The sequence below is a fragment of the Mchenga conophoros genome, linkage group LG6 (assembly GCF_057382185.1).
Source record: "Mchenga conophoros isolate Kocher_MC1m ecotype Shallow Benthic linkage group LG6, M_conophoros_male_GT1.1, whole genome shotgun sequence".
NCBI classification, from domain to species: domain Eukaryota; kingdom Metazoa; phylum Chordata; class Actinopteri; order Cichliformes; family Cichlidae; genus Mchenga; species Mchenga conophoros.
Genome location: NC_140531.1, coordinates 18,254,357 through 18,281,336, shown reverse-complemented (window position 1 = coordinate 18,281,336; position 26,980 = coordinate 18,254,357). Strand labels below are relative to the sequence as shown.

General features: G+C 39.6%; 1 protein-coding gene across 2 annotated transcripts; it reads right to left on the bottom strand.

The window, feature by feature from the left end:
* Nucleotides 1–26,980, bottom strand: LOC146572427 (uncharacterized). Of its 2 annotated transcripts, none has more exons than XR_014892710.1 (10): nucleotides 26,845–26,980; nucleotides 25,776–25,985; nucleotides 25,478–25,627; nucleotides 24,860–24,901; nucleotides 23,884–23,963; nucleotides 23,508–23,595; nucleotides 23,283–23,393; nucleotides 17,102–17,348; nucleotides 14,713–14,797; nucleotides 1–1,549 (listed from the first exon to the last, which is right to left on the bottom strand). XR_014892710.1 is itself a non-coding variant. In XM_085276575.1 (10 exons), the coding sequence occupies exons 1-9, from the start codon at nucleotides 26,870–26,872 to the stop codon at nucleotides 14,736–14,738; spliced, it is 1,014 nt and encodes a 337-aa protein (XP_085132701.1). In that variant the 5' UTR covers nucleotides 26,873–26,980; the 3' UTR covers nucleotides 1–1,549; nucleotides 14,713–14,735. The 2 variants fall into 2 exon arrangements, 1 of the variants encoding a protein (XP_085132701.1); XM_085276575.1 differs by having other exon boundaries at nucleotides 17,106–17,348.

The following is a 26,980-nucleotide window of genomic DNA, read 5'->3' as shown; positions in this document are numbered from 1 at the left end:
AGAAAAAAAGTTTTTATTTAATACAAATCAAATGAAATTCAAACGAAAGTCACGTCATAACAAGTGGTGCAACACGAAGCTTCACACTGTTATAGGAAGAACGTAAAACAGCAAAATGGAGCTTCTGTAAAGCACTTCCTCTTAAACTGAGGAAAGCACAATTTGATCAGATCTGACAAGCCTCTGTCATTTTCATATTATTCATATTTTACAAATACATGCCAAAAATGAGTAAAGAGTTTTGGAGCCAGGATTCAAATAACTTTGTTTGGTGAAGTAGCAGTGACCATATCAAGCCAATCATTGTATATACACACACTTATGCATGGATTTATTTACATTATTTATATCAAGGCCAGTAATACCAATGTAGAAAACCTTAATATGCATGTTTTAGTTTAAAATTGTGCTTAAATGATTAGTTAATAGATCCATTAGTTAGGAGTGCTTTTACATTATTTCTGAATGCCTGAAACGGGTGATTCTTAAACAACCATTTTGGAAATGATTACCACTTACAGCCAGTGTATTTATTAAGTGAGCAAATCTGAATGCATATTCTCTGCTTCACACTCACCTTGTAAATTTATAACACTTTTTTTTTTTTTTTTACAATATGGCAAAAACGTGTAGTAAGTGCTTTTGTGTGCCTCTCAAATGGATTATGTATAATGTTTTAAATTAAATTAACATTTTTGTTTGTTTGTTTTTGATTGGTTAACAATAAGTGTAAACCAAACAAAATGGTTTGATTGGTGTTTGTCAGCCATTGGGTAAGAGGTGCAGTACACACTTGGACAGAGCGCCAGTCTATTGAAGGGGTTATGACCTGAACAGTGATGAATAAAAGCCACAATACATATTCAGAAGACAAGTTCAGTAATTACTAAAACAACGAAAAGCGAACAATTAACTTTGAAAAAGCTTACAGCACTGTCCAAAAGTCTTGAGATACACCTCAATTTAAAAAGTATTTTGCTTTCAAGAAGCCAGACGTTCTGGTAGCAGGGTCTTGATCAATAGTTCTCCAGGCTTTCTGAAGGTCTTTCAAAGTTTTTCTTTGGACATTGGCTGTTGTTTCACTCCAGTCGTAGTACCTGACATTTTCAGAGAAACATCCATCAGATTTTTATCCACTATGTCAGCGGTCCCCAAACGCAGTCGTTTGGTACCGAGCCAACATCCAAAGAAGAGCTTTGAATGTCCTTCAAGAGGCCTGGAGAACTATTCCTGAAGGCTACTTTAAGAAATGACAAGAAAGCTTTCCGTTGTCATACCAAATATTAACTTCACACCTCACTAGAATTATGCAAACTCAGTATTTGATTACATATTGTACGTCCACGTATACTTGGACATGTTTAAAAATAAAAAATGTTTCCGATTTGTCTCGCAAAATACAAAGAAATATTGGCTGGCTCAAGACTTTTCCACATTACTGTATATGCTACAAAAAAAAAACAAAAAAACAAGCTTGTATCACAGTTATCAGTGAATACACTTTGAATAGAAATATCCTTTTCCCCGACGGCCTCTTTTTTCCTTTGGTCTGCAAAAAAAATAAAGAGAGAGAGTGAGAAAAAAGAAACAGAGCAATGAAAACAGTGCATCCTTTCCCACAGTCACGTGTTCTGCAATCACCTGCTTTTTCCACTTGTAACTTCTGCTTTGGCCAAGTTTATGTGGCCTTTGACATGACCTTTGATCCCTATGGAGAACCATCTGTTTGAGGGAAAGGATGACTGACATAATGCTAACTCTACATCTATTGCTGTGTTTTATGGTTAACTAGTAAGTGTTTAAACAGAAACAAACCAAGTCCCGGAGGTACAAATGACAACAGCACTGCAGGGCTCATTTTTAGAGTTTTTACAAATCTTTGTCCAAATAATGAGCTGACTTTTAATTTTTATAAAAGGTATTTTCAGAATCTTTACTTGAATACATCAATTTTCAAATTATGTACGGAAGCTTCAAAAGAACAATTAAAAAATTGGTTTAAACAAGAACCGTGACTACTCGAACAAAACAAATTTAAATACATCAACTTTACTTTTCTCTTCTGATAATAACCATCCATTCAAAATCCCATTTGTATAATTGCTGCTCATTGACTCTCATGATACCTCACCCACACAATTAACAGCTGAAAAGGTTACACCATGTGTCATGACCTTAAGTTGTGTGTTTTTTGTGAAGTTTTTATTAGGACTACTGACTTATACAGACTTGCACAAAAATACCTGGATGATAAAATGCTTCAGACCTGACAGATTGATTAGTCTAAGGTTAACTTTCCTGAACCAAGAGAAACGGTGCTCACAGAGGAACATGATGGCGATTTATAGTTTACCTGTAAATAATCACAACATCACCTCATATAATGACAAAAAATATTACAATCTGTGGCTTTGAGGTTCATAATCACAGAGATCTATGGACACTTACACTACCGCTTTCATAAAAATAGCCTCAGACAAAGTTTCAGTTCACATCTTGCAGACTAACTGCAGCACCTTCATCTTTTGTGTATTCTGTGGCTTTTATAACACACTGTTACTTTTAATGCAGTGCCTCCACCCAGACAACATAATCAGCGAGTCAAAGTAATAGTAATCTTAATATCATTACTCATGGAAGAATACACACACATTCAATGACTACAGTACAGGAATACGATGCGGTAAGATAAGAAACACTAATTTATCTCATATGGTAGAACTATTGAAGTTGGTGAGCTGCTCTCATAAGGTAGCTTAAAACAGCAGAAATTTTTAGTAATGTAGATTTTTAGCATCTACGAAACTATTTAAATATATGTTTATAAAAGACAGACATCAAACATGGTTTTTGAATCAATGGTTTGAAGCCTCCAGTTTGGAATTTATGCCAGATATGATCATATTTTGGATGACAGAGTAGAGCTGGACAGTTTGCTAAGTGGCTAGCAGTTTTAGCTAATTTGATTAGCAGGGTGCAGCTGTAATTCAGTGATATTTGATGGGGTGCTAGCACAATACATGCTTAAAACACATGTACATGCAGAAAAACAAGCAAGTGCAACCTTAATGACTCTACCTCAACCTTTAAAGCTTCCCGTGACCTAAACCAAACTTAAACGTGACCTAAGTTCAGCTATAAAAACAGTAAAAATTAGACAAAGATACCATTTTTATTTATTTACCAGACTGCAAGCATGTTCATTTTTGAGTTTCAAGTTGTCATTTAAGGATCTATACGACTGCATTTGCTTCATTTTTTCACCTCTAGAAGTTAATGTTTTGCTTTTTTAGTGTTGTGGTACCAACAGTTTTACTTAGATTAGCTTAATGATTTTTTTCCCTCTTGAACACGTCTTTAGTGACTTAAACAACACCTGGGGACACGAGGAGCTGCTGCTGACTAGCGCTATAAAGGCGCGGGGTTCCTGGCTAGCTAGCATATTTGCCAGTTGGTCAATAATTAGTGCCGCTAGTAGTCGCTACACATCAAGTTTGTGGTGTGTATCCATTATAGTGAAATTATGGTTCAGTGGTAGTCGAGTGTTGGCAGCGTGTTGAAAGAAAGTGTCTGTCTTAGATGGGGCAGGTGTCAGAAGTCTGTACTATAGCCGGTCTCTACTCTTGCTTGTGGCCTGTCATGAAGAAGATTGAATTATAACCAGTGTTGGGACTGTAACGCGTTACAGTAACTACGTTATTATTGTGGTAACGAGCACGGTAACTAGTTATTATGCCAAAATCAGGAACGCGTTAGTCGTTACTGGGATTTAGATAGGGTCGTTACTCGTTACTTCGTGTGGTGGCTATCGCGGAGCTTCCACAGATTCAGTAACATTAGCAAGTGGTGGAGGCCAGCAGGTGGATGAGAGAAAGGGGACGCACAAGGAAGAGAGACCCGAGGCAGCCGCTGGTCCGAGTGTGAACTGAACTTCAGGTAAGAAGTTATGACCTGCAGTCTATCTGTGTCAGATATAACCCAAGTTTAGGTGGAGTTTATTTTCGTTATTCTGACTTTTTCGTACTGCGTACTAGCTAGCATGACAGAGTTTCTATACAGCTGGGTGGGTGCTATGATGTTAATGATGTTGAACTTTATTTTGTTCATAAGGTTAATTATTAGAGTTGCCAAAAAACGGAATCGTCTCGTATTCAGAGAAAATATCACGCGTTTCGTATTGAGGTGAAAAGAAACACAGCGGATGTCACGCTAAACAACAGCAGCACGTTTAAGCTTGATCAGCTGTTGTTAGAATTTATTTAATATTAATATCTAGTATCAGCTGATGTTTGCAGGAGCCACAGCTGTAAAAGCTGCTGGTCATGATATCTGTTTGGTTATCTGGTGAGAGGGAAACATGAAGATGAAACCAGGAGATGTCCTTACTGAATCATCAGAGCTGAACAGGTGATGGAGAAACAGGTTTACCTTTTAGGTGACATGAATGAGTTGAAGGGAAGTTATGAACTGTTTCTGAGAGACAAATAACACCAGGATCCTTTTTTACATAGCTGACAGCTGGTAACTGTGCAGGGGCGGGTCTAGCAAAGTGTTGCCAGGGGGCCAGGTAGGGCATTAACAGGGAGAGGGGGGCACAAGGAAATACGTTTCTCTCTTATTCTCATTTAAAATGTCCAGCTTTTAAAAAATAATTATCTGAGTCTTACAACAAACGATTGTATACCATCAAAACAGTGTACATCACTGTCACAACAGCGTTTGTTTTCATTCAAAGGCTTTATGATTTTTCCCTATAATGGCGGGCTGGTCTCAAGTCAAAAGACTGGCAAAGTTATGGAGGCAACACATTAACAAGAAAATTATGAATAAAACCAAAGTTACTTTCCCTAGTAACTAGTTACTTTGAAAGTAACGAGTAACTTGAAGTAACTGAGTTACTTATGATACTAGATTACTAGTTACTAGTAATGTAACTAAGTTACTAATTTAAAGTAACTTACCCAACACTGATTATAACATACTTTTCATGCTGTCTTTTTAATGTTTTTAATCTGTGTTGGAGTTTTGTTTTATTTTCAGCTTTTCTTCCTTTTCTGTTCTGGCCCACTCAAAATGTCAGCATTTGACAGATGCACAAGCGACACGCAGTAAGTTTTTTTACAGACTGAGCATGTTTGTGGCAGTTGAAAGCCCCTTTTTTAGGCTCCCTGTAGGCAAATACCTCCACAAATGCGCACAACCACAACATAAATTAAACATTAGTGTCTGTCAATGTAATATGCGGATTATAGTCTGCAGGTCTGCATAGATTTTAAAAGAGTCTAGTTTTTCCATTTGAATGCTTCGATATAGAAGAACTAAAAGCTTGACTCACTTCACAACATAAAAGCAAAACAAAGTTTCGACTTTTTAGGATCTGTCATGTGACCCAAGTTCACTTTAAACCGTGTGTTACTGATGAGAAACAGAGATGTAATAAAGTCACAGTGTGTTTCTGACAGTTTGACACCGCCTGAGGAATGTGAAGCTGATGCCGGAGGCGATACCAGCAGGTGGATGAATGTCCATCTGTCAGCAGGCCCTACTGATCACAGCAGCCCTGCCAACTGCTCTAAGCCCGAAGAGGAATGTTTAAAAACCAGCCCGGAGAGGACAACCAGAGAGGAAGCATTATGTTGTAGGCTTTTTGGGGGAATCGTAGGTCAGCTACATTAAGTTTTGGACATGAAAATGGTTGCATCTCTTGCCTTCATTGTTTTGGAGTAAATTTTGTTGGTCCACAGATCGGAAGATATCAGATTTGGTCCAGATAACACTCTATTTTTCCTCCATTCAGTCAGACAGGCTCACAGTGTTGGTTTCTACTTCTACTTCTTTGCACCTGTAGAAATTTAATGCAGGGTTTGGAATCCCTGAAAGTCCAGCTAGTCTAAATTAGCCATAATAACTTTGATCAGTCATGTTTAACATTTGTAGAACGCTTTGGTTTGTAAATGCCAGGAAAACTTAATACATGCCCTCACCTTTGTTTTCTGCATCAGTTAATATATGTTACCATGGCAACAAGCTAAACTAAGATAATGAATATCGCAAACGTGACCTTTGGAGCATTGGTATGTCAACATCGGCAATGTGAACATGCTAACAGTCACCATATAGGTCTTAACCTAATTATAGCCTTAGACAGAGGCTAGCATGGCCACTTTCAGATTAGCTGAATTTGAACTGTATCATGTCTGAGTGTGACTGTCCCCGCCTCCCAGCAGTTACACTATTGATTGTGTCTAAAGATGCTTACATCATTCAAGATTCATGACAGCTATGCTTGAAGAAGTGACTGCTGAACAATGTGATATAGTATCCTCATCATTCCTTAATATTGAAAAGGACATGGGCAGGGATGGTCATACCAGGGGACTAGTGTACAGGGTTTATCTATGCAGGCTGAGCTGTAATGTACAGCAGCTGAATACAGCACAGAAAGTAGTGTGAAATGAATCAAAACTCTTTAATATATATCCAAGTTAACAATCTCATATGTTTTACATATATACAAAATCTCCCATGAATAATTCTGTGAATCAATTATCATGCCAAGTTCATGAACTACGTTCAGCTGCCATTGATCAAATTGCTAAAAAACTAGTAACCAGGCAGAGTAAGGGCAATACAGATACAGACTGCAAAAAACTGACCCACTGTGACACCACATTTTTAGTGACGGGCTAGTAACTCGTGTCATTCACCCAATCACACACATTCATACAGCGCTTTTACCTTATACACACTCTCACTTCCACTCTGATGAATGCATTGGAGGCAGCTCAGGGTTCAGCATCTTGCCCAAGGATACGTCAATTCACAGTAGTTCTAAGCTATTATTTCTGCTTTCTCCACAAAGTGTTTTCACTGTGCTTTCCCCACTGTCCTGTCCTTTGAGTGAAATGCAGCATGGTACACACATAAACTCCTAAATTAGTTCCTTTAAATGTTTTGTGGTTCCACTTTCAAAGCACAAAAGAAGAATCTAGAAAATGTGACACTGTGTAAAATGCTTCAAGTGTAAATAGCGAAGGTCAAGGTCAGGCATTCTTTGACAACTCTTAAAATAAAAAGATTGAGGCCAAAGGTAAAGTACAAATGAGACGTTTCCAGTATTTTTTAATTTCTATGTCTGGGAGTATGCACAAGTTCTCTTGGGTCAGTGCAATGTTAATATCATCGTCAAAGGGCCAATGCAAGGCTCTGTATTGGCGTCTGTGTGCCTGTTTGTCTGTGGACTGCACTCCCACCAGTTATGCATGCCTCCTCCAAGGAAAAGTATACAGTGGGGCAAAAAAGTATTTAGTCAGCCACCGATTGTGCAAGTTCCCCCACCTAAAATGATGACAGAGGTCAGTAATTTGCACCAGAGGTACACTTCAACTGTGAGAGACAGAATGTGAAAAAAAAAATCCATGAATCCACATGGTAGGATTTGTAAAGAATTTATTCGTAAATTAGGGTGGAAAATAAGTATTTGGTCACCTCAAACATGGAAAATCTCTGGCTCTCACAGACCTGTAACGTCTTCTGTAAGAAGCTTTTCTGTCCCCCACTCATTACCTGTATGAATGGCACCTGTTTGAACTCATCATCTGTATAAAAGACACCTGTCCACAGCCTCAAACAGTCAGACTCCAAACGCCGCCATGGCCAAGACCAAAGAGCTTTCGAAGGACACCAGGAAAAGTATTGTAGACCTGCACCAGACTGGGAAGAGTGAATCTACAATAGGCAAGCAGCTTGGTGTGAAAAAATCAACTGTGGGAGCAATCATCAGAAAATGGAAGACATACAAGACCACTGATAATCTCCCTCGATCTGGGGCTCCACGCAAGGTCTCATCCCGTGGGGTCAAAATGATCATGAGAACGGTGAGCAAAGATCCCAGAACCACACGGGGGGACCTGGTGAATGACCTGCAGAGAGCTGGGACCAAAGTAACAAAGGTCACCATCAGTAACACACTACAACGGCAGGGAATCAAATCCCGCAGTGCCAGACGTGTTCCGCTGCTGAAGCCAGTGCATGTCCAGGCCCGTCTGAAGTTTGCCAGAGAGCACATGGATGATACAGCAGAGGATTGGGAGAATGTCATGTGGTCAGATGAAACCAAAGTAGAACTTTTTGGTATAAACTCAACTCGTCGTGTTTGGAGGAAGAAGAATACTGAGTTGCATCCCAAGAACACCATACCTACTGTGAAGCATGGGGGTGGAAACATCATGCTATGGGGCTGTTTTTCTGCCAAGGGGACAGGACGACTGATCCGTGTTAAGGACAGAATGAATGGGGCCATGTATCGTGAGATTTTGAGCCAAAACCTCCTTCCATCAGTGAGAACTTTGAAGATGAAACGAGGCTGGGTCTTCCAACATGACAATGATCCAAAACACACCGCCCGAGCAACAAAGGAGTGGCTCCGTAAGAAGCATTTGAAAGTCCTGGAGTGGCCTAGCCAGTCTCCAGACCTCAACCCCATAGAAAATCTGTGGCGGGAGTTGAAAGTCCGTGTTGCTCGGCGACAGCCCCAAAACATCACTGCTCTCGAGAAGATCTGCATGGAGGAATGGGCCAAAATACCAGCTACTGTGTGTGCAAACCTGGTAAAGACCTATAGTAAACGTTTGACCTCTGTTATTGCCAACAAAGGTTATGTTACAAAGTATTGAGTTGTATTTTTGTTATTGACCAAATACTTATTTTCCACCCTGATTTACGAATAAATTCTTTACAAATCCTACCATGTGGATTCATGGATTATTTTTTCACATTCTGTCTCTCACAGTTGAAGTGTACCTCTGGTGCAAATTACTGACCTCTGTCATCATTTTAGGTGGGGGAACTTGCACAATCGGTGGCTGACTAAATACTTTTTTGCCCCACTGTAACAGGAGCAGCTACTTGGCTGTAGTGTCTGCAGCTGCCCTGACCTTAACAGAGCACTCACTCTCATTGTTGCTTTTGTATATTCTTCAGCAGGATTCCAGTTTAATATCATGCAGTAAAAAATAGGTGTATGATGGAGAAATACAGCTCCACTTAGAGTAGAGTGACTAGACGAATTGTTAAATGTGTGTTGGACGACTCATCGCAACGGCTGCTGCGAACACAGTTCTGCAGAGACTTGTTCAGTGACAGGCAAAGAATGTGAGCCAGTTCATTCTGACACTGAGGCCACATTATCCTTCTGCAGTCACTGTGTACCCTGTAATAAGGACTATGTGACCTATGACCTTTGTGAAGGATTTAAACCCAGAACCTCTAAAGTCAAGCAGCCAAAGAAAGAGGGTAAACTCTGTGGTTTTGTTAAAGATCGATGATGAAGTTCTACATATAAAAACACAGCACATAGTGTTAATCTGCTGTAAGTGTTGCAACGTCATGCTTTAAAGTTTTGCCCTGATTTCAGGTTGAAAAAGTCTGGATGACCTCGTCTGCGAGTGTTTGAGCCTTCTTACCAAATCAAATTATGACCTCAAAAGAGGCTCACTCCAAACAAGCACACTAAACAAAAACATGTCCCATCACTCAGTTTTGTTTAGAGCACATTTTTCTAAGAGATTTGAAAGGTGTTACAGAAAATGTCATCTCCAAAGGTCAAAGGCCAAACGCTACTGACAGATTTATCCTCTTTACATTTCATCAGGAAGAGTCAGTCACTTGTATGCCTGGAATGGTTAGTCAATGATTTGTTGACCTTGACCTCTGCTACAGGTCAGTTCCTTCCAAGCATTTTAAAGAATTCAACTAAAGCACAGTCTCATTTCCTTTAATGTCCCTAAAAACACGAGTTCAATTCCTAACTTTAGAAGCACATTTTATAGATTGTTTCTATATTGGATGCGCTAACTTGCAAACTATCATTTTCTGAAGACGATCTGAAAATAAAACTGTGAGTTGGTGATCATTGTTTGGAAGTTTGATTCAATTCTGAGCAATACTCCAGGAGAAATGGCGATTCTAGTAAATCATGGACCAAAACGAACAAACTTATGAGATAAGAAAAAAATCCAGCAAAGACCTGACACAGGACCTGAGAGACACAGCTATCATTCAGTTGATCCATTTATTGTTAATTAAAGCCTCATCACAAATGGTCCCAGTGGATGGGTAGCTGTCAGGAAGCAATGCTTAAGGAAGGGGAACTGGGAGAAAAAGCTGAGTTGTGCCAAAAAACCTCCCCACAAGACTGAAAATTAGTGGCAACTGATCTGATGGAGTGATGAATCCAAATGTGAAGTTTTTGGTTCAGTAAGTAAGGATGAGCTCAGGAGAGAGGTACAATAGTGAGTATCTACAGTCATCTGTAAAACACGATGCTGGCTCCTTCCATTGTTTGGGACTATATTTGAACCAGTGGTGTTGGGGATCTTTCAAAATTTATGGAAATATGAACAAAGAAATGTGCCATCAGATTTTAATCCACCATGTAATACCATGTTGAAAGCATCTGACTGGCAGTGGCTTTTTCAGCAAGACAATGATCCCAAACACTGCCAATGCAGTAAAAGCATACCTGGATAGAAAAACACACAATGGAACATTTATCAGTCACGGATTGGCCTCCCCAGACCCGGCATCTCAACATGAATAAAGAGTGTGGGATCATCTCGACAGAGAACAGAACAAAAATCAGCCAACATCCAAAGAAGAGCTTTGAATGTCCTTCAAGAAGCCTGGAGAACTATTCCTGAAGACAACTTAAAGAAATTAGAAGAAAGATCACCCGAGAGAGTTCAGGCTGTGTTGAAGAATAAAAATTGCTACAATTGTACAAACTCTGTTTTTGCCTTAACATACTGTATTTCCATCCATTTTTGCACACGTTCCAATAACTCACTCTGACTATTTCCCATTTTCCGAGCAAAATATAAAGAAATGAGTGATTCAAAACTTTTGCACAGTAATGTAAATCTGATATAGTAATTGATTTAAGAATATTTTGGCGATCGTGAGAGACTTTGATATAGATGACCATTTACTTATGATTTAGCAAGACTATAATTAAACAAAAAGAAAATCCCCTGCTCTGTGATCAGTCCATCCATCCACTAATGCTCATTTACTGCTATTTTAATCCATTATGTTATGCAGATACGATCAACCCTTACAGACATTTAGACGATGAATGTATTTTACCACAAGATACTTTAAACATGCCTTCTTAAATCGCATAAACTCAATGCTCCTGAAACTTCTCTCATCTCATAATAAATCATTGCAGTAAAACCGTTCACTCCACCATTCTCTCAAAGCTGCATGCACAGGATCATTCTGCAAACGCAGTGCAAATAACACAGGTGTAATTGCTGTCTTGTGACTTTGCAGTTGAAAAGTTTTAGCAAAAACTTGGTGCTTAGCAGCACAACGTGTAGGGAAAAAGGGGCTGATCCAGCCTCCGCCAGCTGTTTCTTTCTTTCTTCACTGTTTCTGCAGTGTGAAGGGCTTGTCGGTGTTTTCCAGCAGTCCCTCCCTTCTGCAAAGCTTCCCAGGTGTAACGGCTGACCTGCCAGATTGAACCACATCAAACCTCACGAGCAGGAAGCTTTCCTTCACTGTTATTACTGAGATAAAGACCCTGTGTTCAGCACTGCGCTATTGTCATCCAGCCCGCCACAAATTTATGTTTATATGTCTCCCAAGAAAATTGTAAGAAAATAGAGACAGCTTCTAAAAAAAACAGAAAAAAGTTTGTATTAATATTTTTATTTTCTTTTGTACTGTTTGTGTTACTTTGTGTTCCACACACAAAAGCTCAGGAAAGGCAAACCACCATCTTCAGCCACAGATCTTCATCTCTCTTCATCTCTTTGACCTGTTTCTACACCACCTTTCCAGTAAGTGCCTCTGCTGCTTCCCGCTAACTACTAGCTTTGCTTGTCTCAAAGAGTAAAATCTGAGTCTATCCTTCTTTCACTTCTGCCTCTTCCTCACCGTGAAATATTCTTCCCAGGCGGTACCGGCAGTTTCCACCAACATTAACCATCAGACATGAAAGCTTTGCTCTGACTGGAAAATAACACAGCAAAGTCTCAGGTCTAATTATGCTGGTTTAGTTTATGACCTGGCAGCTCATGTCCATTATCTTCCCCTCCAGCCTTTAAACTTCACCTTGCTCATCACTTCCCAAACCAGGTGGGGATCAGTGCAGTCTTCACTTTTCTTTTTTCTGATGGTTCTCCAGACTGCCTGTTCTCATTCCCAGGCCAGCTAAGAGAATCACATTCGCATCATGTCTCACTCTTAACTTGTTAGGTATAAAAATGTAGTTGCTTTCTTAGAAGCCTTTCATCTCTCTTCAAGTACACCTTTAAAACGTGCTGGGTTAGAGCTGAGTACTTTTTGGATTTATGAAAAAACAAAATAAAACAGAGCATTCTGGATGAGAAACTTTTGATGTCTGCCACCTTTGTGCCTAACTATATAGACTGCTAGTGATACTAAAAACACAGCAAGTGATATTATTTGGCACATAACTGCATAAAAATCCTCCAAACTTCAAAACTTAGAGGATTAAAGATCAAGCCTTGCAAGCAGCTGGTAACATCGACCTGTCACTCGTGTGCAGATTAGGCAGTTTTAACAGGTGAGTAAGAAGAGGGAAAATTAGTAACCAAAGGTTTTTTTAAAAATTATTTTCATGTACACTTCTACTGTACAGGTGGGTATTTTAACGTGTCTCTAAGACTGACCATTCCATGAACTGCAGTCTTTGGCACCTCTGCACAAACACATGCTAGCTGTTTGATCTATGCCATCCATTTGGACCATGAATTAAAAAGAATAATAATTACTTCTTGACATGACTAAGATAGAAAACAATGTTTTTATGTTGTATGTCATGCTTATTGTAAATGAATCCTGCAGGGTAACTTATAAAAGCAAACTTTGTCTATAAAACATAGTCATATTTGGCTTTCCTGTTATGCAGAATTTACATATTTCTAGAGACAGTTACATTGTTCCATTGCACTTTGAATAAAGTAAGGTGCTATGGATGGCACACGCTAAAGTGGTTCTGTGAGTTTTAGACTCCGTAAGCGCTTTAGTAAGTGCTTTGTTAAGCATGCTCATTACTCACTCTGAAGCCTAAAATAATGCTGATTTCAGAACACTAGACCACATCCAGCTAAGCTTCTCAGACTAATGAACACACACGGTATCAAACTGATTGCATTTATATGCTTGGTGTATTATGCAGAGTTAGAGAGCTTGCATGTATATTTTCTGGGACTGTTGTGGAGGGCTGCACTGCTGAACTGAATTCAGTATTGAACTGAATTAAGTATTAGTATGTGTCTAGTTATATGCTTTATGTCATTTTTCTATTAATATTGTTATTGACATTATTATTGTTATTACGCAGCTTTCCACAACAGTCCCAGTTTCTCATGTGACTCCTTAGGAAAATTAATTGCCCACTCCTGCCTTCAGCAATATAATTAGAGAGGCATTTCATTGGTCCAACATAGCCAGGCATATAAAAAATGAACTTCAGTTACAGGAAAAGAAAAACTAATTGCCACCACAGAGTCTAAATCCACAAACAAAGCTGCCTGCCAACTACTGAAGAAAAGATTTGTCACAGAATGTACTTTGACGTGACACTGTAGAAAAATCACAGCTGCTGTTAGCAAAATGAAAGCAGTCTCAGTCCCATTCATCATTGATAATGGGAAAACCTGCACTTTTCCTACGGACAGCACAATAAGAACGTTTTGAAATAGAGGTTTGGATGCCAATGATCAAATAGTTAACTGTAATATACTGTAAATGCATAGCTGATTTCACAGTCATGCTGATTGCCTTCATTTTTCTTATCTTAAAGACCCACTAAACATGTGAGCAAGTATCAGAGACAGAACTAGAAGCGATTGCCTTTGCAGAAATGGACATTCCCGGCATTTCTGAAGCTGCTGTTTCTGTGAGAGCGGAAATGATCCGTGACTGAAAACGCCGAGCTCCCGAGCAGTTAGCCTCTCAGATGTGAGCTTATCATCAGCTGTTAAGAGCAGTGTGAATTCCTCAGGCCTCTGGCTGCAGCCCGGAGCATTGTTGAGCTGATAGGAAGAGAGGGTGGACTGCAGGTGCAGATGTGGGCCTTACATCCAAAGCATGTGATGATTAGACCGAGAGGATCCGTGTTACTACTCGTGTGAGAGAAGGATGTCATCCATCAGCGAAAAACAGAGCGGGAGACGTCAGATGAATAAAGGAGTGATGTCAAGCATGACTCAGAGTTTGCAGAAACACATTTTGATAGAAGTGTTTGGCTTGGGTGTGTCTCTCTGTTATTGCCTAATTGTGGAAATGATGGCGATCCAGTCAGCAGCTTGCAAAATTGACTTTGATTCAACAATCAACTTAACTAACTCGTGTATGTAATACTACTTCATGTTTCACTTATGCTTGGTTTTGGTTGCAGTTTCCCATGATGAGTATTTATAAGCCGCTGGATGTCAGGCTGTCAAGATGATTTACAATTTCAGGACTTGGACATTAGACAAATTTAGATTTTATGGTTATGGTATTTCTATTTTTAATAAGTTACTTCAGGACAGGAAGCTGTAACACTGCACGCCCGCTGGTCGTATGTGGTTGACTTTCAGCTGGTGGCGGGAGTTGTCCTTTTATTAACAGCTAAGCTGGCTGAGCGGTGGAGCAGCTGCAGCACAGCATTTGTCTTGTAGTGTTATGTAGTCTTACCAAGTTTCTGAGGAACAGCACGGTTACCAGGCTGCCACAATATCTCCCACCGGACAGTCGAGAGGAACTTCCCAGAAGATCAAATCTATTCAAAAGAAACAGAAATAGGGTGTAGCTGTGGGTGCGTTGTGGATGCACACTATCATGTCAAAAACCACTTGCTTGACGGTCAAAACTAGAGGAGAAGTCAAATCAAGGATAAAACAAGAAGCGCACACCTCTGCAGAGGCAACTCACTCTCTGGGGAGCATTTACTTTTAAGGGAATAACGCTGTATTTAGTACATATTCATTTTGTTTTCGCCTTTCTGTTTAAATGCGCTTTAAGAAGTTTGCAGTGCAGCAAAAATCAGATAAGAGCGACGTGACAGATGTTTACTTTGATTACACAAACATTATGTAGGAGTAGATATTGATTAAGTAAATAAGTGGACACGAATAACGTGAACTTAATATGTAGCATTATAATACGGTATATGTCTAACTGGCTGGCAACACTCTCTTTAAAGGTGTAACAAATTTGGGGATCAGCTTAAAAGTAAGGCAGATGTGAAATGTAAAAGTGAGGTAAAATGTGATATTTAGAATCCCCATATCCTCGTAAAACCCCGCTATTAATTTTTGTCCTCTGTTGGGGGATATGAGACTGAGACCGCTACACCAAGCACCTTTTATGCAACCTATATGACATCCTGGGCTTCCATATTTTATGGCCACAAGGAAGGTTAAGTGATACTTCTATTGCTTAGACTCAAATTTCTTCAATTTGAGGATCTTAACTTTAGTAAGAGTTCAGAAATGCACCCCATTCAAAGTGAAACTTGTATTCAGTGTCCTTTGTAGTGGATAGCGGGACTTATAGCTCACATTTTTAACCATGAGGAAGCAGAGGGCAGGATGAGGCAGAAAGGATTTTACTCAGGATGGGGAGTCAGTCTGTCAGAGAAGAAGGTGGAGGAGTGATGGGTTGGAGGTTAGAGTCCACTTCCACAGTTATGTACAAAATATTTCTCTGCCCCACTAAGCCATTATGTGATCAAACAAGACCTGATGTCCAGAAGATATTAAAGACATTTTGTGAAAGTTTGACCTTATTTGACCTTGAAGAACAGGTTAGAGGTCCGAAGTAACGTGATATTAAAAATCCACATATCCATATCATTGCCCGTATGCCCATATGGTGCCAATACAAACAATGGCAGTAAAAACATAGTTTTAAATAGCTCTATACAGCATTATTATCTCTTTACCGATCAATCATACTTGATATTTTTAATCTTTTTCCAGTAATTTAAGTTGACTATACACGCGGCTTTTTGTCATTTTCCAACCAATAAATTAATAATTAAGTTGACACTGAAGACCTTGATGGACTTAAGCCAAATTTGAATGGTGTCATGGTTGTTGACAGAGTGTTTTGTGTTATTTATAGTCATTGATTTCATTATTTATGATTTTCTCTTGGTGTCTGCTTCTGTGCGCCTCCAATGCTCCATGTTCCACGTTCCCTGTCTTCTCAGTCAGTGTCATGTCTGTGTCTTTGGGATTCCTGGTTCTTAGGTTTTGTCCCTTTGCCTTCCATGTTTAGTGTGTCACATCTCTAGTGTAGGGTTTGTTCTTTCTATGTTTAGTCATCTGTCTTCCCTCTCAGCCGTGTCTCGTGGTTAGTTCTCGGTCGCCGTGCTTGTCCTGTGTTTCCTGGTTTACTTTGACAGTGGGGGAGCCTATCCCAGATGCCACAGAGTAAGAAGTGGGGTACACCCTGGATACACCTCTAGTCTGTCACAGTACTCTTTAAGTGATTTTGCTTACATAAATTTATCACAAAAAGACAATTTTTAGAAGATCAGTTTGATTCGAGTTCAGCTGATCGCAAAGATCACACCTACACATGCTGTTATTCCCTATTACTTACACTATCCAACCACTAGAAGGGGCATTCTTTCACACTCATTTTAGAGAAGATCCTTTACACAATTACACTGACTAAGAACTGTGTACACATGTCAGGCTGAAAGAAAAAGTCTTAATCTACCTTCCAATGTTTCACAGTAATCTAGATTTTCAGGGTAAATAGAGGAAGGAATTCACAATATGCACGAAAGTTCTGCTTTTGTTGTTTCTCTGTTAGACGGCAGTGTGTTGAAATGTTGCATTTTGTTGTAACTCGGATATGAACACGGAAGAGCTGAACGTTTACCCCATATAGCAGAACAGTAAGTTCGCGAGCGAGTTTGGGATTTGTTAAGACAAATCCATGAGACCTGAGTGTTTGAAGGCCTGCATCATACTCAGTGTACTATACGGGCGTTTCTGTAAACTGTATTTTAGGATTTCCGAAGGTGAAGGACCTGTGATGAATGTTTAGAGGGAACAAATGATCTAAATACCAACTTCTCGTCTGAATGAAGCCAGCGTTGTTGCTGTTGTTCTCATTTGTCTCCTTCAGGGACTCCACTGAAGTCTTGTTGGAGACAGCGGCCTCATCATCAGTTTTGACTTCCACAGTGGACTCCACAGGTGCAGGAGGCTCAGCTACATCCGCTTTGGGCTTGTCCTCAGAGCTGTCTGGAGCGGGAGCAGGAGCTGGAGTTGCAGACTCAGTGCTGGGATCAGCAACAGATTTATCAGTCTCAGCTGTAAAGGACAACAAAAGCAGAAAGCACAGCTGTTTTTTGTGGTTCTCAAGATAAAAAACAGTGATTAAAATAAATGGAAACTGAAACAATGTGGATAAGTAGAATAAACACACGGACTGAGTTTGAAAATACTGGAATGCCCCTGTATTTGTGTCATACCTTTTCGACAGAATGTTAAACTTTTGCAATAAGTTAATTGTGTGAAATTCTTGAAACATTTCTTCATTTTTTCCTTTAAATCTAGATGACATTGCAGAACCGCTGTTTGAATTATTTAGGTGCCCCATAATCACAGCATTTCCACTTAAACAGCCTGAAGTAGTTTGTCCTCAGGCATGATATTTCTTGGGCAAAAGCATTTGAGGGGGCCACCATGTTGGTAATGATGCAGCTGATTAGTGATCACTTCCTAATGAGCCACAGCCATGCAGCTGTTGGAGGCTGTGGGAAAGTAGGGCGGCCCCATTATTATCTGACCCAGTCTTAGGGAGAGGGAAAGGAGAAATTAGGGAAAGAGGAAGATGGCTGTTCTTCAAGACGTAATTGTGCAATGTCTAAGCTGGCTGGTCAGTCGTTATTCGAGCCTTTGCTAAACTATTCTTCACAGGTGGATTCCTGGCATGAATCAGCCTCTAACTACTATTTCGTTTGGGTTTTAAACATGAAGCCAATGCGCAACTCTTTGCTTTTTTTTCAACTGCCACCAGGGGGCAACACATCTATTTGCAAACAACAGGTCTAACGTTCTCAGTACTTCTTCATCACCACTCTCAAAGCAAACATCACGTCTGTAGAGCTCGTTCTTGACATGAAACCATGCTGCTGCTCACTGATAATCACCTCTCTTCTTAACCTTGGCTTCAACAACTAGCTTCATGGTATGATTCTTCAGTTTTATCTTCTGTAGTGACGCAGCTCTGCACATCCATTCTCCATTCCTCAGGCATGATCTCTCCCTCCAGAACTGTGTTAAACATCCTGGTTAAACGTATCTTCATACCGTCCATCTGGACCAGCTGCCTCTTCCACTCCTCTGCAAGTCCTCTGCACTTCCTGATTCACTGTCCTCCATCCGTCGTCCTTTTTCTCTCATTTCCCTTAATTATTAGCTCCTCAAAGTACTCTTTCTCAACATACTCTCTTCACTTTTTATAAGAGTTCAATGTCTATCCTTAACCACCCTAATCTGCTGCACATCCTTTCCAGTTTGAGCTCTGCCTAGCCGATCTTTACAAGCCTTTTTCTCATTTCTGTTCAGCCCCACATACAGCTCATCATAAGCCTTTACCTTAAGAGTAAAATATAGTATAAAGTGAGGAATACCTTGTAATTGAAAAAGCTGCACATGTACAGTTCTCCGATCAAAACAAAACAAAAATTATAACTTGGTTTTTTCCTACTTGTGGAAGGCTGTCGGTCTACTGTTTACCTCAGCTGTCAATGTTGGGTGAGAAACTTTATTCACTCTGGAAAAGGACTCTAAAACTATGTGAAAGGAGTGCAATGTGAATCAGCTCACTTTTGACCATGGCAGCCATACCGAGTTGAATTGTTGCTGGGGATATTCTGAGCTGTTGGTAAGTGCTACTGTTTTAGCTACTGTTAGCCTCTGTTAGCTGTTGTTAGCTTGTGTTACCTGCTGTTTGCCAGCATTAGTGAAACCTTTGAAGTGGGTCTAAAATTGCTGGACTCCACCACTAATTAAATAAAATTTCATATGACGTGAGTATGTAACTGTTTATCAGAGGAAAGGTGAGATTTTTAGGATACTCAAGCCTAATATTAACTGACATAATGTTAGCCTATAGCCAGCTGGTGTTTTTATATAGCAAACTTGTCAGCTGTCTGGAGACAGTAAGATTACATGTCTAATCTACTGAGAATAAGAACGTGCAATAATATCTGTAATTAATTAGCATTTGTGTTAGAGCCCTGACTTCAATTCAGTAGATGAGATTTTAGGTGAGGAGGAAAAGGATCAAAAGACCTCGCCTCTAATGATAAACCATAGTTATTATGCTTAATATCTTGAGTTTAAAGTTTGAGGCACAACTTACTACATATGTGGCCGGTTTTTAGCCGCAAATATAAAATGCCATTAGTAAGAAGCGAGGAGTCATTCCTGGCCACTGAATTCAAATATGGTGGGGCAGCTTCCACAAACCACAAACCCACTGCTATGTATTTTTAATAGATTTATTATAAGTTTATGAGAATGCATCGGTTTGTTGGAAGATGTAATAACACAGTGAAATGTGAAACCTAGCTGACATGTATACCAGTCAACTAGGTTTCATTTGACCAGATTCCATTTGGCATTGTAGTTATGTTACAAAGTTACACGGGACATTTACGTAGGATTTTGGGCATAAATATTTTTTTGAGTGCAGCAAAAGCAGCTGGTTAACAGCAGCTTGGATTTGTGTTTCCATTCAAGCACAGTATTGACTTACTCACAGTACAGTACAATCACTATTTAAATATTTACATTAAAAAAAAGGGGGGAAAAAGTGCTTCTCGTCAAGTTAACACATATAGTCTGATTCTAAATGCTGAAAAATAGAAGCACGTGTGTTCGATTTTTCAGTGGGATGGCTGAAAAAAGCACCTCAAACACTTCCTGTAGATATACCAAGCTATTATACCCACATTTGAGCAAATTATTGTGCGTTTCTAGACTGATGGCAGTTTTTATACATGCTGCCTTTCAGGTCAAGGGCTGTGCAGAGTAACTTGCTATCAAACTGACCTTTGATTGGTTCATTTCAGAGAGAGCCAGGACAGTTGCTTTCCTTGCTTTTGCTGTCAATTGTGAGTAAATCCTGCCTGCTTTGATTTGATGCTTAAACACACCGACAACACGTGAGTAACTATTGCTTATTTCTGGCTTTCTGTGTGAGCGTTATTTGATCTGTATATTTGAGATGTATCCACGGTTAAAACACAGTTTTCTGTTTAAAAATGGCCACTGTACAGAGAAAAAAAGAGAAGTATTTGTGATCGGTCCAAATACAAATGATAAATAATGTTGCCAACTCACTGGCCAGAGGAGTACTCGGTCCTGATAAAAGATCATAATGGGTGATAAGAGTCAGCTTTTGTGTCATTAGTTAAATCTTTCTATATAAAATAGCTGTACAGCAATTTTGATCCTGAAGAAAAATATTAAACCCAACCAAAATAAACTGTAACAAATGCACCGTTTGAATCAGTATGCAATATTTCTGGAAGTGCAAAGCTCTCTCAGTGGTCAGCAAGACAAGACAAGTGAAAAGTCTCCTAAAAACGTCAGCCCATACCCCTTTTGCACGACACGCAGTTTGCAAAAGTCACAACAATGTGCTTATCTCAATGTGTGGCTTTAAGATGCCTGTCAATGTGAGGCGCAGTCATTATTTTCTGCTACTCAGGGTCTGTGTTAGATCTGTGTCTGTGCACCGCTCTGCACAAGATTATACACCACTCTATCTGACATGCAAGAAAATAGGCTGATCTTGAGCTACACCTCAATAGTGTGAATGCCTGTGAGGCATTCACACTATTGAGACCCTGTTTCTCTTTATTCTTTATCCTTTATTATTCTAGTTGCTCCATTTCTTAACTACTCCCTCAGTTTTCAGTCGATTTTCACCGTTCAAACTTTAAACTGTTCTGCTATTTCTGCTATATCTTTTGGTGATGATAACTTTTATACTTTTTCAGATATTCAGCCTTTTATGCCATTTTTTGGCCCATTTGCTAACAGGGACCACATTATCAGTGTGATCACTAGTTTTGCTTGCTGGGCTGAGCCACGTTTTAGCTCAGTGAGAGGGGCAGTCGTTCTCTGACCAGGAGGCCCGGGATCGAATCCCGCTTATGGCAACATTTTTTTCAGTTAACACTTCCACTGTTTAAACTCTTTTCCACACAAATTTCAGCTTTTCACCTCTTTTTGCAACATTTTCAGTTTTTCACTACTTTTCAGCACAAATTCCAGCTTCTTAAGCTGTTTTTAGCACAAACTTCAGCTTCTTTTCCTCTTTTCAGCAGAAAGTCTGCTGATTCCCCTCTTATCAGCAGTTTTCAGCCTTTTCACCTCTTTTCATGCTGAATTTTCAGGTTCCTTATCTCTTTTTTGCTGAACATTCAGCATTTTCACCTCTTTTTTTCTTCTTCTGCACAGTGCACATTTTTTTTCTCTCTCATCATATCTATGTTTGAGACCAGAACTGGTTTGGCGCAGTCGGATGCGCAGCTGCCGTGAGCTCTGGTGGCAAGGGTTCGAGTACATGTGACAGATGCTGCACATCTTCCCTGCTTACATGTAATCTGCTTTCAGCAGAGTTCAGCTTCTACACAGTGTTTTCAACAGATAGCTCTCCTTCTTCTGCTGTTTTCAGATTCCACTACACGGCATTCACACTGCATTTTTGCAGGAAATGCAACTTTTTCTAGTTTGCTTTCAAGAGGTCTTTTTTTTGCCTCATATGCTGTATTTCCATTTATGATTGTGGATTTTTCATTAAATTGCTGCACCTGTTTCCAGTAAAATACAGAAGAAGCAACGACGGGCACAAGATTTTTTACACAGTACTATGTCATAAACTACCTATATGGAAATGACATGTGTTTAGCAGGCTTCAATTTCCAAAGCCTGAAAAGGGCGTATATGCTTGTTTCCTCTCACACCGAATTCAACTATTGCCCCCCCCCCCCCCCCCCCCCCCCAAAATCAACTTTGCCTTCTTCAAATTTAAAATGATTTTTTCAAGCCCTAAAATAGTAGATATAAAAAAAAAATTTTAAACAAACAATGAAACTAACTTGCTGTCTTGACACCTCTTTTGCCCACAAAACCAACAGTAGCAGTTCCCCAAATGTCTGCAAGTGAGTGTACATTTCTAGTAGGTGCTACAGATTCTTGTCACAGAGATTAGACAACATTAGTATCAAACGCAGATAGCAAAATTTCATTTTTACTGTCACACGAGAGGGGGAAACAAACAAAAAGCAGACCCTTTTCACAACAACTGGGACAAGACATTGTTGGGGAAGGCAGAGAGACACGCCACAATGTCACACAAGGAGAATACTAGGATCGGACAAACTTTATTCATTTACAAGGAAACGAAAATATTAAAGCAACAACATTTTAATGAGCAAGTGCAGGACAAAAAGGGAACAATGTTGTATATAAAAGTCACAGAAGAGCAAAAGCTCATCTCCATGATTCCCTGCACAAAGGCTTAGGGATACAGCTTTCCACAACCTCAGGATTTATTTATTTATTAGATCTTGCATCTACTTGGGTAAAGGGAAACTAACCATACTCCTTGTTTCTTAACTTAGCTCCCATTTCCATCAAGTGGTGGGCTAAAGTACTGCAGGGCATCTGTTGTGGGAGCTTTTTTTAAACTAGAAAACTTTGTTAGCTGTGCACACACACATTTCAGAATACTGGAGAACTGTGTGAGTCAGACTGGTGTGTATTGCATCAGATTTTCCCTCTAAACAAACTGACTTCATTTCATATTTTAAGTTTCGTGTTAACCGTTAAGTCAACGTCTGAGTCATGTACACATAAAGATTTCACTATTTCAATATTTACAGCATCCGTGGATGTTGCTACAGTAACGTGTGAGGAGCGGTGTCACGAACAGGACTTCCTTTTTGTTCTCTTAACACATCTTAAGAAAGAGGAAGTGGCAAACACCGTTATACACTCACACCATTTTTAATCCACCAAACACATGCTGTTTATCTGAGTTTCACACACGCGGAAACCATTTTCTTTAACACATCATAACAGGAAAGGCGCTGGTGTGAAAAATTCAAAGTGAATTATTGGTACAATATCAAAAAACCGTTGTTGAAGTTGTGAGTAAAATCTGGGTTTCCTATTGTGACAAGTCAAATATTGTGAAAAAGATCCAGACAGGTTTGTTCTTACCTTTCTGCTCCTCCTGTGCTTCGGGTTTAACTTCATCTGCGCCTCCTGGCTTTGCCTCCAGTTCTTCTGGCTCTTTCGCAGTAGTTTCTGTACTTTCGAAGGTTTTCAGACCTGAAAAATATTCAGACAGGAAAAATGTTTATTTATTCAGATGGAGGAACCTGGTTCAAAAAACAGAACGATGTTATATTTAAGGCGACACATTGTCTCCAGCCAATAACTGACCATTTTGAGGTGCGGTATCAACAGGCGCCACGGTGCTGAGAGGGATGTTGACTTCATCTTGTCTGGAGGAAAAATCAACTGAGTAGCGCTGAGGAGATCCAGAACACAGGGGAACGCATTAGTGCCTTTATTTAAATGTTTTTCTTTACATGCAACACAGATCCCTGGCTTAAACTGAGCAACAAAAGCTGCAGTTATATGACCATGATACCACACATTTTGAAAAAATCTTTGGACCAAACAAGGATATCAGTTCCCCGCACACTCCCAGTCTTTATGAATAAATCGCTGTCTGTACCTACATGTTTAGCAAACAGTATGAAACCCAGTCAAACCATTCTTTGTTGGGTATTGAATGTAGAGCTTCTTTACTTACTCTTCTTCTTTTCTTTGTCACGTAACAGACAAGTAAAAATGCCACAACCACGAGGATGATAATGACTAGAATGATGATACCTGAAGGAGGAAATACAATTCATGTTTAGAGTGAAGCACATCTGCCAACACTGTGGCTATGCACTGTGACCCACAGACCTCCAAGTAAAGACCTACACTCACAGGACACTTCATTAGTTACACTATGCAATCAGTGATGCCTTGATTCTCCGAGGCGTAGATTCAACAGGGTGCTGAGAACATTCCTCAGAAGTTTCTGGTCCATTCTGACATTTATACAAAGCAGGATGGATCCATGCTTTTACAGCATATTGCTGACCCTACCACCAGAACGCCACAGATCAGGTAGCATTTTTCAAATTCAGTTTTCGAGTTTTGTTGAGTTGTGCAAACTGTAACTTCACTTTCCTGTTCTTATACAACAGGAGTGGCACCTGATGGGGCCTCCTGCTGCCGTTGCCCTTCTGCTTCAAGATTTAATGTGTTGTGCATTCAGAGACGCTCTTCTGCACACCTTGTGTCGAGCACAAACTGATAGTTTGAGTTGCTTTTCCCTGCAGTCAATCTATTATCCTCTCCTTCTCCCAGAGTACTGCCGCTCACTAGATATTTTCTGTTTTTCAGATCATTCTATGTAAACCCTAGAGATGGTTGTGTGGGGAAAATCCCACCAGATCAGCAGTTGTCCCAAATACTCAATCCTGCCCCAACAATCACGTGACATTTAAAGTCACTTAAATAAAACTTTCTTCCCATTCTGACGCTCTCTTGTTCATGCACATGCCTAAATGCATTGAGTTGCTGTCATGTGATTGGCTGAGCAGATATTTGATCGATGAGCAGAAGAACAGGTGGACTTAATGAAGTGGCATTTGACTGTAGATTTACACACTAGATTTGACAGAAAAGTTCTAGCCTCTGTGAGGCACAGACATGCTGACGTATGTTTAACTCACCAGTTTTGTCAGAGCCAGCTGTCTTTGGACTGGACGTGGAACCTGTGAGATATACAAGACGCTTGTATGAAATAAAAAACCTGCCAATGAGTTGTCATAAAACGTTAGTCTATCCATAATCCAATCGAAAAACACCCACAGCTGGCATTAAGGATATTCATATTCATTTGCACTTTTGTTTCAAGCAATTTCAAGCAACTCTTTCCTCTAGCTCAGGGAAACTCATTTAAGATCAAGGGCCACAAAGATGTCCAGTGGACCAAATTCGTATCTTTGCTAGGCCAATTCTGGCCTCTGGAACTTATGTTTGCCTCCATCATTCTTGTTTTATTCCTGCAGAAAATATCTGGATGTTTAGCTGCAAAACGTGCCTCGATGCAAGCACGCCAGGGTTTATCTGAGGTTTTCCACTAAAAACGGTTGCATGACGAGGCTGTGAGCTAAATGAGGAGAACTGCAAAATCGTGCGAACCTTTTCAATTGGATTGTTGCAACAACTGTTTCATCTGTTTGATCTGCAGATGAAGGGTTTATTACAATCAACACAGTTATTGGCATGCAGAGAGCTATGAATAATCATGCTGATTTTGGTAATGTAAGAAATCAGTCCCAGCTTACTCTTCGGGAATGTGCCTTTTGTGGTTTGAGATGTCACAGGACCACCCGGTGCAGGTGTGGTTTGAGGTTTTGTGGTCCTTTTAGTTTCAGTGACAGTCTGACTGCTGGGCTTTGCTCTACCTGTAGTAGCAACACTTATTGCGCTGTTTCCTACAACAAAACAATCAAAACATTTTTTTTATGTTAAGAAAAATAAGAAACTGTGAAGTTTGGACCATTTACAAGGGTTAAAATATCTGAAAGAACTGCTTTACAGTATAGGCTTTATTGTAAAAGGAGTTCAGATAATAGCTCTCACCAGAAGATTCAGTGCTGACGTTCATTTCAGTACTTGAGTTGCTTGTCTTGATGGTAGTTTGATCATAATTGATGGTCGTGTTCATTGTGCTGGTGTTGGTAATGAAGGTGGTGGTGTTGGTGATGAAGGTGCTGGTGGTGTTGGTGATGGAGGTGTTAAGATCTGTCTCAAGTATTGTTTTGTTTGCTATGGCGGTCCCCACAACCAAACCTACACAAAAAATAAATATAATGTTCTAATAGGTCAAAACAATATATCAAACCTGATTACCTTATCATTAAATTCAGTTTCAGCATACCTTTTTTGGCCTTTCTATGCATTTCCTCTTGTCTTTCCCCAGTTCCTTTTACCCAACACGCATTAGACCCACTGTTTCAGAGTGCCTTATCATTTAACACAGTATGAAACTCACAGGTAGTACAATACACACCTATAAAACGTCCACTTTCAGCTCATAATCTTAAAAAAATACGACATATATATAGCAAGAAAATAACTTTAATACAATGTATTAACAACTTGGGAAATTACTCCCCAGATGTTACAAAAACTTTCATTTCTACACATTTCTACAGCCATATGTGAAATCGTGCACAAAAGCACTACAGCAGGATATAAGACCTAGTTCCCATTATATAAAACACACGCAGCCTTATTGAACTGAATCTTCCTGTGTGTTAAGGCAGCGTGCCCGAGAACCTTTTTATGCACACAGTGGTTTAAGTGCAACGTACAACACTCTCACATTTAATCTGCGAAAACAATGTTCTGTCAGATTATGTGATTTTATTAAATTCACATTGTAAAAATTACGATCTGAACCCAGATGGAAGAATTTCTATTGAGGGACACACCCCATTCTCATTCACACACACACACACACACACACACACACACACACACACACACACACACACACACACACACACACATTTATATATATATATATATATATATATATATATATATATATATATATATATATATATATATATATATATATATATATATATATATATATAAAAATAATATCTGTATGTATAATATAATATAATATAAACAGTCTTACCCAGCATAAAGAAGAAACTTGATGGCATTGTAAGTCTGTTGGATGGCAGCAGCAGCTGGAAAAGCCAAACAGAAATAAATATAAAGTATCCGTATTTATATGCCTCCTGTCTAAAGGTTGTGCTTTCATATGCAGC